This window comes from Chlamydotis macqueenii, chromosome 3, assembly GCF_036417535.1.
Source record: "Chlamydotis macqueenii isolate bChlMac1 chromosome 3, bChlMac1.mat, whole genome shotgun sequence".
Taxonomy (NCBI): Eukaryota; Metazoa; Chordata; class Aves; order Otidiformes; family Otididae; genus Chlamydotis; species Chlamydotis macqueenii.
The window spans coordinates 71,247,972-71,260,724 of NC_141558.1; the positions used below are offsets into that span (position 1 = coordinate 71,247,972).

The following is a 12,753-nucleotide window of genomic DNA, read 5'->3' on the forward strand; positions in this document are numbered from 1 at the left end:
CAGTCACTGAGATATGTTCAGCCTCTCCCAGGCACTCTGAGGGATTACGCATTGCAAGAGGATGGAGGTGGCAGTAGTCTTCATCGCAGTGCCTCAGTGCTCCTCCTGCCTCACCTTGCTGACTCTCTGGCTACTTTCATTGTCTCGAGATTTCCCAGATGATCATCCAGAGATGATTTATCTCAGGGAAGGCCTGACCTAACCTTCCTCTTGAATGTTTCTAAGTGTGAGGTAGCTCACAGGATGGGCAAGAGCCATTCCTCCCACTTTCACCACAATCTTCCCACGGATTTTTCTATTGTGGGAGAGCTCTACCCCACTTGGCTGCTCATTCCCTGATTTCAGGCTAGAAGATCATTTGCAATCTGCTCTGCTGACTCGCAATGCCTATGTGATACCACCCTCGTTGATACATAGTCAGTTGAATACCAAGTACCCCTCATATGGGCAATCTCTCTCCACAACAGGCATTTCAGCTCAAACTTAGGGAATGCTTAGGAGATACATTCGTCAACTAGTTGAACAATTCAGCCTATGGAGATGACATATTTACTCCCCTTTCTTGAATGCATTGCTTTTGAATACATGCGACTATTTGCACAACAATTTTTCATCTTGCACTGCCAGCCTCACTACAGAGGTGTTTCTGTGGCAGCTTTATATTTGACACCGGATGGCACTGAATCTAAAGTACAGCATATAAAGAAAAAAATACTTCCTTGAGTGGAAAGTTGTATTGTTTAATGAGCACCAGTCTCATGTGGACCAGTTTGTCTCTGGGGGAAAGGACATGGGCTGGCTCCCCCAAATCTTTGGAAGCCCAGAAGCAATATAAAATTTCTTCAAGGTGCTACAACAAAGATCCTTCCCATGATGGTTTAGGGAAGGAGGGAGAGGGAAAGAGCTTGGATTTAAGTACTGCAAGTACTTCACACTTAGTGTGTGAATGGGCTTCCCAGGGGCTTCACGAGGAGCAGGTTTCTGGGTTTCTGCCTGCCAAGTGCTGCCAGCAGTATGTGAGCAGTGAGAGACATGAGCCTGGGCCGGGGAGCCTCTAGATGTCACTGCCATGCAGCAGAAATGGACCCTGGTGCCACAGTGGGCTGGGGACACGGGACACCTGGCCCAGGCACAGCTGGTGGCACAGCTGGCGGCAGGAATGCAGGGCAGCGCCAGCCAGCTTGGTGGAGAGCATTGGGAAACCTGGTCTGAAAAGGGTGGTGACCTCTTGATCTGCTTGGGCATCCCACGCACCAGGGCTGAAAAGGTGCAGCTATCGCAGGACAGGACCCAATGCAAGAAGCCAGGATTTGCAGGATAAGGTATTTTGGGTAAGGAATTGCCACATAAAAGCAACACGTTTCAGCTGCAGCCCTGCAGCAAAGAGATCCTAAAGACAAGAGTTAATGCTAAGCACAGTAACGTCAAATACAGCTGTCACCCCCTATCAGAAAAATGGTCCAAACATTTGCCTGGGCTCCTGCTGAGCTACTGAAACACAGGAGGAGGTCAGTCTCAACAAGTTTTCCATCTGCCTCCCCGAGTTTTGGTTACTGGGATAAAGACAGATACCTCTTTTGAGAAAGGGTCACCATCCCACTGAGGGCAGCAGCAAGAGCTGAGCATTCCCAGGCTTGCAGATATCCCTCCACGCTGCATATGGGAATACCAGTTGCACCCTTGCCTGAGAGGTGCCTGTGACTGCAGCCCATCATCAGAGCATTTGCTGTAGCACGGCATGGTTGGTCCCTGCTTCAAGAACTGCATGACATTAAGAAAAAAAAACCAAAACATCATTAGTGCATGCCATGAACTGCATGGGTTGACAGGCTGCTCACAGCCAGAGTCAAACCCAGCCTTACCTCCCTTCAGCCATGCATAAGATTATGCAATAATGTGCCCCCTGTTTTTTTTTCCTTTCCTTTTTTTTTTCCCCTTTGAAAAGTGCTTTAATTATTCTGTATAAATTGCAACAGTTTCTCTGTAAAAGGCACAGCCAAAGGCGTAAAGGTAGGTTTAGTTAGTCCAAAACTGGCCATGGACACTCCCAGTCTCCCATACCACAACAGCAGGACAAGTTCACCGAGACATGGCCACCAAAAACACAGCCTCTAAGACTTCTGGGAAAACCTTAATCCATGCTGTATGCTCTGGTAACATCTGCAGGATTGGGCCCCGTAGGCAAGATGTGTCAGAGCTTCCTCCTCCACCCATCCTGAGACGACTTAGCCACAGCCTCTGCCAGGCAGACACCAGACATGGGGCCTCTGAGTCCCAGCAGAAGGGCAGTTAACAGCAGGGCTTCAAGATCTACATTCAGAGATTATGCTTGCAGGGTCAGCTGTCACTACTTCTACACCAAAGTCCTTCTAATGCTAATGGTTGTCTCAGATCCTACCTAATTTCATCAGCTCTTTATCCTGTCTTCAGTGCCAGGGAGTTCAGCATCGCTAATCTCATCTGCTTCAGCTTCTGCTTCTTCACATCGCCCGCTTCTTACCCTCTTGAGGGTTTTAGCATCATGAAGATTTAAAAATAAAGCATTTGTTTGAGGTCCTTCTCTTCAACTTCTAATAGCAGATCCTCCTAGGGTTTTTCAGACTTGTGTCCCTGAGGACTAGAAACTGATTTTCATCAAAAAAATTAGAGACGATATTATCATAATTGCATGGATCTCAGAGCTCTCACAAATGCCAGAAACCTCAGGGGGATTGCACTAACATTTCAGAGCTGGCAAATACAGATGAAGGTGCACAGAAGATATTAATAAGGGCACCATTCTCATAAAGGTGGCCTTCACAGCTTCATCACACAAAGCTGAGATGTAGTTTTCCCTCTTTATCTCACACCCACTGACCTGAGCTGCCTTTGTTTTGAATGTTGGCCCCTGCGTTCATGAAACGTATTAAGCTTCTTGTTGCTTTTGGAAATAATAGTCACTGCTATACTATGGCCAAATCATTGTTTTTCTCCCTATTGACCCGATTTTTTTTTTTTCAGGTTACTAAACACCCTTGACTTTGCTTGTGGGATGGTTAATCAACAAGTCTGTCACAATGATGGATTCCTCCTGAATTGCTGCTTAATTAGCTTGGTTGGAAGTATAAATCAAGTGGAATACCAATTCTTCCAAGGCTACAGACAGGCAGCCAAGCTCAGCTTGACAGCAGTGAGTTATTACTTTCTGCCCCAGCACAGGATCAGCATGCAGGCACTGGCCTGCAAATCCGAAGGGGCTGTAGGTTCGTCCCTGAGACCACTGTTGCGCACAGACCACACGCACCAGAGTGAAGGGTTGGCGTGGTGGAGGTGGGCTCCAGTCAGCAGTGTTTGCAGCTGTGACTGGCTGCAGGGGCTCTAGGCACAGGCATACACACACCCCCTGCGTGAGAAGAGCCGGCATCCTCAGCATCTGTCCACAGGGAGACAACCTTACATCTCACCTGGCATGTCGGGTGTCTGCTGCTAGCTTTCTTATGAAGAAGAAATATTTCAGTCTGTGGCCAGACTAAGTTATTAGAGACAAGGATCTTTGTCTCACGACAAACAGAATTGCCTTCCACAGAAAGGCAATTATGTATCATAACAAAAGGTAATTTAATACATTGTCTGCAAATTAAGATTTTTAAGACTTATCTTAATGCACTGATCTTAACAGCTTGGTATTTCTATAGACGGGACTTTCACACAACAAGAATGTATTTAAACCTATTGACTTGAACAGAATTCCATAATTTCACCATGAGAGACTTTTGTGTAACTACAAATAGCTTGTTCCCAGCAGGTCTGAGCCAGCTTGAGCATCCCTGAACTGCGTGATGGACATCATACAGAAGTACTTCCAGATTTCTACTTACCTTTTTTGAATTCCTAGGCTAAACTAAACAAGCATACTTCTCTGAAATTGATCTACTAATGCACCTTTTTAGCAAAGTATATTTATTTTTCCATGGCCACCTTTTTTATTTATCATCTCTCTTTGCCAACTTCGGGTTTTCTTTTCTGAAAGCTTAATTAATGATTAATGATTTCAGGTGAGGTGTGTCAGTCACACTTTGGAGAAGGAATCTGTTTGTTTAAAAATAACTGGAAAATATTGGAATAGTCTAATTTTACTGATTTCCCTTTCCCCACATTTTCAGTGAAAGAGTGGGTTCAGTGGCCTCGGTTGCATAAGACCTACCAAGATGAGTAATGCTCTCCATACTGCAGAACAAGACACTGCCGCAGACTGACCTCATGAAAATAAAGACATGGGTCCCTTCTTTACCTTGTGACGTATTTGTTGCTCCAGTCTGTAACATCTTGTTGCCAAATGAGTAAATCTGTTGCTTGCATATGGTGGAAACTTGCATGGAAGGTCTGGGTGAGGCACGGTGTGAATAATATTGCCATGGCAACCCTGAATTGCTTTCATCCATCGACATTTGCATCCTTCTTGTTGGCATTTTTCACAAATAGAGTCTTCAGAGACTTTGTTTTTTAATAGTTGAGTAGAATAGATAACTAGCTTTGCTTTTACCACCATGATGAAAAAGTATGAAAGCAGAGTTTGTGTGTGGGCTACAGAAAGGTTACAGTTATTTAGCAGATTTAAGTTAAATTTTTGAGAGGAATTATATCTAAAGAAGCTGTATTTTTTAAAGACATCAGGACAGAGAAAGAGAATGCAGTTCAGATAAATTAGTCTCTTCCCAGACAGTCCTGATACAGATGCTGGAAATCAGAAAAAAAAGTCCTAACAAGCTGTTCTACGACTCTAATATGCTTCTTCATTGCTGTAGTAAATAAAATGGAATGGAATCCCTACAGTTGACAAACTCAAATATACATAAAGCTTTCTTATTTATTTTTTTATTAATAAAGTAAAAAAAAAAATTGCAAAGCTTCTGGTGTTATTAATGAATTAAGATTCATTTCCTTATCATTTTTCTCGCATTTAGGAATGGTACACAAGCAAACTAAGAAATAGTTCAAACAAAACTGTGTCTTAATTGTTTCTAAGTGACTCCTTCCATGTAAAGGGCCTGATTCTGTTCTTACTGGCAATGAAGGTAACAGAGCTGTTCCTGACTTCTGTGCATTAACCAGGAGAACGAGCTGTACTATTTACCTGGAGACAAGAGGCGATTATACTTGGCACTTCCAGCTTGCCCATGGATCTCTCTCATTACCTACTCTTCTCTCTCCAAAGCAACTCCAGTTTGCCTGAAAAGGATTCTCTATCCAGACATCTGAGTACTATCAAGTGTAAGCAAATGTTTGTAAGAAACCCAGCTTCACTCCTTCACAGTGTTTGGTTTTGCAAGAGTCCCATGGATGGCTCTTGTATGGGATGGCCTTGGGCTGTGTCATACTGGGAAGCAGAAAAGCCACCTAAAACAGAAGTAAAGAGACTCATTCAAAACACAGACAGCTGGAGGCCAGTCTTTAGAAATCACTAATGAGAATACTTTTTTCAATAGATTTTTTTTCCAACAAACACCAAGTGTATTTTCTCACATCACTCATGGTTTGTTAGGCTCTAGTTTAAAGAGTTTCAGTCCTCTGAGGGGCCCGTGCTGTGACTGCCCAGTCTCCAGTTGCAAATGGCTGCTGAATTGCTCAAGTGAACTGCTTATGAACACCCTACAGGCATTTCATTCAAAACTGGTAAGTGAAAATTATGATTAATGATACATTTGCAGAAGTTTGATCAGTTTATGAATCATTCATGAAAGGAAAAAAAGACGACTAAATAGACTATGAATATCATTTGCAAGCAATAATTTAAGCAAATTCATCCCCCAAAAGTGAGGTCCTTCTAGTCTCCTATTTACCTCATGATACACTGTGGTGCAAGGGGTGGGTGCTGTGTTTGTGAATAACCTATTGCTACACATTGACACATCAAAATACGGCTTTGCTATGACAAAGAGAAGGTGCACTATCCAAAGCCCTCTGAATGCAAAGGGCAGATTTTCAAACAAACAAAAAAAAAAACCAAACCAAAAACATGTGCAAACAGCGCTTAGAGAGGTGAAGATATCACACTGTTGAGTGGTGAAGCCCAGCTCCTGCTGCAGATGAACACACTGGATGCAGCTTAGCAGCCACGACAGAGGAGCAGCTGGGCACACATGCTGTCCTGTAGCCAAGGGTGAAAGACACAGAGCTGTCCCTGCCTTGGTCTGAAACTCACATGCTTTCTCCCTGGGGGAGTGTAATTTACACCTTGATTATACATTTCCCCTTCCAATTTCTCACCAAAGCCGGCATTTGATGTCACCTGCCTTCAGAAACAGGATGTGAGATACCAGAGATGCTGTTCATATATTATTTATTATTGCAATTCTTATCTATAGGAAGGCTCATCTGGATGTAGTCCCTGGATTTCAACAAAGGTCCTGGGGTTTTTTTTTTTGGTTGGGTTTGTTTTTTTTTTTAGTCCATTTTTGAACTGGGTTTATGAGGAAAGTGTGTGACTTTGCCCAAGGGTGCTCCATGAGTCCCTGGGGTCACCCACAACACAATGGAAGAGACTGCTGGCTCTCCACTGTACCTTTTCTCTAAGGATTGGGTTTCCTCCCTGTTTTCTCTGCAATGCTAACTGTCTGGGACCAGCACCAATGTTTTACCCATTGCAACTGCGAACAGCTGTGTCCCAGTGGGTTAATAGAAGCACGATGGCCGAGATGGTTTACGGATGTATAAACAGGTCAAATCTTGTCAGTAAAGGCAGAGTCCACATAGAAAAGCTGGAAAGTTCAGGCAAACTTCAGGGAAAAAAAGGCTGTCTCCAGGCCTGACATGAAGGGGGCAAACATCAAATGAAGAAAAAGGTAGGGACTGTTGTTCAAAGATAAACTAAATTACATAATTCAGTTAAAAATGTGAAATCAGACTGACCAAGGAATCTAAGTAACCTCATATCTCCACCCTCTACTTGGCTTTACACTTGCTGCAGCTATGTAGGACACGCAGGAGTAATTGCATCCTTTAGGAGAAGACGAAAAAAAAGAAGTTTTGCTAGTTGATCTATCGAAAATGTACTACCTCAGGTGGGAACAGGGGTCAGTGGCTAACTGAGCCACTGGTGCTCTGAGCAACTGATAAGACCATTAGTAATTCCCCAGAAAAAAATAGCCCAAAATCCAATTCCCTTTGCAGCCCCTCTCCAGACCCACTTACATTGCAGCTCTCATCTTTTCTTTTTCTCTCAAAACCCTCCATAACCCCAGAGTGAGCTTTCTGTAAGGCTGCCACTTAGGTTCACTGTTGCCACTGCAAGGGCACCCACCCCTTTCTTCTCAGCATGTATAGCACTAAGAAGATTTCTTACCAGCCACATTGAGCTCTGACATCTCTTTAGGTGTACATGACAAGAGTCAGCCACTAGAAAAAGGAGAAGAAAAGGTGCATTTAGATAGTGATATTACACTAAGTCTTCAGACACGTGTCTCGGTACCTTCAGGCTGTGACCCAGTGACTACAGTCCTCTTGTCCTGCACAGGATAGTTTAGGGGGTTTGGAATTACATTTTTCCCTTATTACAATTCAGACCTACAAACACTTTCCATGTGTTGCTTTCCATGATAAATTACTGCAGCAGCCGCAGCAGAGGCAATTGCTGGGAAAGGATGGCACTTGCACAACTGTGAGCGAAAGGGATGGCAGGCTCTGGGAATGCGGTTATCCCACAGACTACCCCGTAAAACAGATTCAGGGCCTCTGCTTGTAAACTCTGCTCAGCTCTTGGTGCAACAAAAGATTTAATGAACTATGAGCCACTGAACTAACCACAGAGTGTAAACAGGAGGCAGCAAGATTGTAAAAGGTGTTTTAAAAAAAAATGTTTTTAAACATTGTGCTGTCAAGTAATAGTCCCCAGACTGATAAAATGCAGCACTCAGGCATATCACTACGGAGCACAGCAGGATTTTTGCTTCAAACTAGCTGATAAAAAGTCTGATGTATCCCCATTCAGCTAGCTATCCTTCAGGCTGTGCTTTTAAGACAAACAGCAGCAGCAAGCATTTGTCTGCTATTTCTTTCTTAAAACCAAGATGTTTCACAATTCAAAATTAACAGATGGGGCAGTAAGAAAAGAGGACATGGATTTTTTTTTTTTTTTGGTCACTTCCTTAAAGTCACTTTGAGCAATGTTTCCAGCAATGACAGGGTAGCATTAGTGAGGGAAGACTCTGTGCTCTGGACGCGGATAGTCACCACAGAGCTGTGCTCACCCCAGCAAGGCTGCGTGACTGGGGCCAGGGAACCCCAGGGAAATAACTCCCACCCATTACGCACATCCAGCCAGGTGAAACCCTCGCCGCTGTTGGTGTCAGAGGCAAAACCTCTAGCAACATACATCACACATCATCTCTAACTTCACCCTCCTGCTAACATGCTCAGTGGTCCCACTTTGGACGTGGAGAGAAGAGAAGCAAGGGTTATTCTTACCTCCATTGCTGTCAACAAAATTTGTGATCCACCCTCTGCTAAGTTTTGAAATGCATCTAGGGGTAGAACAAAGACAATCTTATGAGGATGAAGCAAGAACACAATACAGACATAAGGTTGTGGCAGCTGAGGAGCAGAGCTGCAATTCCTGTGCTGGGATGCTCTGCCTGGCTTGGGTGTCCACATACACTGCCCTGCCAGGCCACATCTCATTTGTCTGCTGGGTACCCCTTCTGCCTTGGGCCTTGGCTCACAGCCTGGGAGAGCACCTCAATTGCAGGGCCAGAATTTGGCAAAAGCGTAGGGATGGGGAGTGCTCAACGTGACTGCTTTCATCTCTCACAATTTGTTTCAATTGTACCTCCTGCCTGAAGACTGACAGGAGAACGATGAACTAATGAAATACATCTTCCCATAGGGAAACTTTCTCTTGGTCCTTTTCCATCCTCGCTGGCAGTGACTGATCACAGCCTGCCCTAAAGAAAGTGATTCTCTTGAAGTCATTAGTATGCCTTGCAAGCTTTTTCCAGGGGATATAAATGCAGATGCTGCTGTTATTCAGCTACAGTTTGAAATTAACATTGCTGAAAGTTTCCTGGCAGAACACTTTGCCATCAGAAAATTTAAATCCATTCAAATATTGATATTCTATGTGCATATTTATATTACAGTTTGTCTAGGAGAAATGTTCAAACCCAAGTGTTTAGATAAAGCCAAAACATAGTATTTTGAGTTCTTTTTATTTATTTTGAAATTACTTTTCTCCTAGAAATGTGCTGTTATAAACAGTAATAAAAAGTTGAAACAAATTTAAGTCTGTCTATCCCTGAAGGACACATTTCTCCAGGAGCCTGTTTCCCACACTGAATGGAAAACACATTGTAAGATCATGAATGTTTTGAAACCTGCCTGGCTTTAGACAAAAGTGCAAGGCTGCTGGGAGAGTGTAGGAACAGGGCACAAGGACTCGTTGCTCATCTGCCCCTTAAGAGGCAAGGAGAACTACTTACATGGTCCAGAGCAGAGAGGAAATTTATTGTGTTAGATTTCAGAGGAAATCTAACACAACAAAGAACATCCAGCCTATACTGCTCTGAAGAGAGCCATAGAACAAGGAAATCTCCATTGTGCCCAGTCCCTTGACAAAGTTGTATTGCAAGAACAAATTTTTAGGAACAAGTGGCAGTGCTGAAGTTACCTCCTCTGGGTAGAGGTAAGCACCCCTCTACTGCTTCATTAACTTCAGTTAAATAGAGTTTGCAAAGAAGCTGCTGCTTTTAGTTCGGGTCTCATCTCTGGCTATCTTGAAAGGATGAGTAATGATTTAATGGGACAGATTTTATCTTCCCTGCTGCATTCACATTATCATATAAAGGTGGACTGCCTTTTATTCCCACTTGGCACCCTTATCCTCTCCTCTAACAATCTTATTCACAATGATCTGAAAAGTTTGAGAAATGTGTTCCACATCAAGCCTTCTGTGAAGTGATAACTGAAAGAGTTGAGAGCATTTTAAGGTACTCATTATGGACAGCAATGACATTTTTAGAGGTTCCTTTGCACATGGATGTAAAGGAGTTATCTTTACACTAGCACTTAAAATGTAAGAGAATCTTTTTTAAGATGAAAAAAACAAAGCCATGGTACTAGTTTATGCATAAGAACTTTCATCTACTGCAAGTGACATGTATAGTCACAAAAAAAATGGGTGTTTACAAGTTATCTATTTTTTAATGAAAGCATTAAAATCAGGACACACTCTGACTTTCTGAGCTGCTTCTGCTGTACTCCCTTGAAATGGGATTTTAGGCAGTGTCATCCGGGTAGATCCACTGACCACTGCTGGCCCATAAAACATCAGTGGTAAAAACGCATCGGAAAAAAATGAACACTCATTTCCATGCGCTGTTGAAACCCAACTCATTCCAAAGATGAACTAAATTGCTGTAGCAATGTTCTAGCACATGGATCACAATTGCTGGGTTTGTTTAACTACCAGTATTTCCAGTCAAAATGATTATTATTAGAGTAGTAAAAATTATGCTTTTGTAAAACAGAATTCAATTTACTTCCAGGCAAAGGCTTGTTTACAGACTCTTCCTCCTTGCAACTGCCAGACAATAGCTGGATGCAATACAAGGCAGGGGTTTGTTTATCCACTGAGAAAGATCTCAGATCTTCTCCTTACAAAAAAAAACCAGAGAACTTTACTGAAGCTGATGGAAAGAACATCTCTCCAGTTAAAAAAAAAAAAAAAAAAAAAAAAAGAAAAGAAAAAAAAAAAAAAAGGCACCTCCCTTGCTGTGATTCAGACTTCTCTGACTTTTATCCAGAAGAGAAAGCCTTCCCCTCAGTGGTACCAGCAATGCTCCACACCACCCTGGAGGAAGCCCAGCTGCAGACCAGGATGCTGAAGCTTGTGTGGAAGGGCACCAGCACACATCTTGTTTTCAGAAAATGAGTGCATAGGGACTCTAAGAACAAACTTGCAGAGGCCAGGCTAAATTCACACAGCAAAAAAGAACTGGCAGCTGAAGAAGCTCTGAGTATACATTACCATCGCTCCTCAGCAGGGAAAAATACAGCGCAAGCACAGTGCCACTGCAGCACACAGGTGCTCTGAGGAGAAACTGGGGGCTGACCTTCCTTCTGGCTCCTTTCAGTGAGGGCATCACTGTATTTCCAGCTGCTGCTTTCTCTCAGCACTAAACCACTCTCTACCAGCCAGTTGCTCCTCTGGGCAGGAGGCAAATCTGGCTTTTGGTGAACAGGCTGCCCAAAGCGAAGCCTGGACCATGCCTGGGCTTTGGGCAGGTTTGTTCTTTCCAAGCTATGCTGTTAGACATATATTACTATGTCTAGCAGCGTGTCCCTTGCCTCCTGCTGCTGCCCTCAGTCTGGCTTTGCAAGCTCCCCTGCTGCCACGTCCCCTGCCAAACTCCAGGCCCCAGCACCAAGACTCACGGGTCATGGTTTCAAGGCGCAGCATGCAGGACACGAAGTCAGAGAAGCCAATTCTCCTGGAAGCATCGCCATACCGCAAAACCATCAGGCTCTGGAGCTGCTCATTAGCGGCCAGACCTGCATAAGGAAGAGGAATGACAGCACTGGGGACACACTGTGGGATGATGGACCAGCTCTGATGGCCTTGTGCACCCTGCAAAGAAGCTGGGGCCCTCCCTCAGCCCCTCACCTTGTCACGCCAGTTCTCTGCATCTCTGGACAGCAGCTTGCCTTTCCCCAGCTTTGTGCATAGGAGTTGGGGTAGGGTGATGGCAAATCAAAATCCTTCTGGTCACTTACTCAAATGGTGGCTTAGGTCAGCAAGCAGGAAACATTGAGCTAAATAATCTGGCTTTGCCTTTTTAACTTTTATTTTCTATAAGAAAGGGTGATTTTCTTTGGCTCATAACTGTTAAAGTCTGAGCTTATAATATTTTTTCTTTTTTACAATACTACTGTCACTTTCTGCTAAACAGGGAGATACCACATGCTTATGCTATTATGCAGTACAGCCTGCCTAGGATTCTTAATTTTTACATTTTCTCTTCTATTAGAAAATGGTGAAGGGTGCATTTCTTTTTTATTAGCTGATTATTCAGTATTTGTGTCACAGTCTCTTTGGATGGAAATTGGTATTCAATTGAATGAACAAAAATTGCCTTTTAGAATGATTCTTTTATTAGTTAAATAAAACTACCCTAAATGTGCTGGCTACATAAGGGAAATGATTTAAATATATTTTGCACTAAAAGCTGATTTGCTAAACAAAAGAGATTTTTTTCTGCAGAGTGCTAGACTGATAGCTTCAGTTCAATGCATTCTCTGAGACTTCAGAAAAGTCTCATTTGCTCACTCCTAGGTTTTAGTGGCTCAGCTGGAAGGGAAGTAGCTTTCCTGCTTTTTCAACCAGCTCTAAACTTTTCAGGTTTAAATTTACTAATTATGGAGCCAAATTAGTTGAATAAGCAGAAAAGAAGGAAATTATTTCTCTACACCTGCATAGGGGGGATACAGCCAATGAAAGTGGGTTAGTATGTCAACAAACTCTGGTTGCATGAGCCAAGTTGGAGGAGGTCTCCAGCAGGAAGCAGGCAGACAATGCTGAATATTTAAATAATGGAAATACATTTGGGTTTAAGATACATTTCAAATTAAGACAAACTCAATTCTAATTTTTTTCCCCAGGAGAAACAGTAATTAAAACACTCTAATTAACGAAATTTCTCCTTTGGTTCTGGTTTTAAACCACTGCCAATAACAACTGTAGTAGTGAGCAATGAATCCTATCTTGTTTTTAACCCTTTGAAG

General features: G+C 43.1%; 1 protein-coding gene across 1 annotated transcript in view; it reads right to left on the reverse strand.

Moving 5' to 3' along the window:
* Positions 1-5,246: 5,246 nt before the first annotated feature.
* The window catches only part of CAPN13 (calpain 13), a 45,962-nt gene continuing 38,455 nt past the window's right edge, over positions 5,247-12,753 (reverse strand). Inside the window, exons 19-22 of the mRNA XM_086745963.1 lie at positions 11,407-11,549; positions 8,443-8,498; positions 7,322-7,374; positions 5,247-5,376 (exon numbers count right to left, since the gene is read on the reverse strand). Of these exons, the coding sequence (XP_086602089.1) occupies positions 7,348-7,374; positions 8,443-8,498; positions 11,407-11,549 (226 nt within the window). The 3' untranslated portion in view covers positions 5,247-5,376; positions 7,322-7,347. The remainder of the gene's footprint in view (positions 5,377-7,321; positions 7,375-8,442; positions 8,499-11,406; positions 11,550-12,753) is intronic.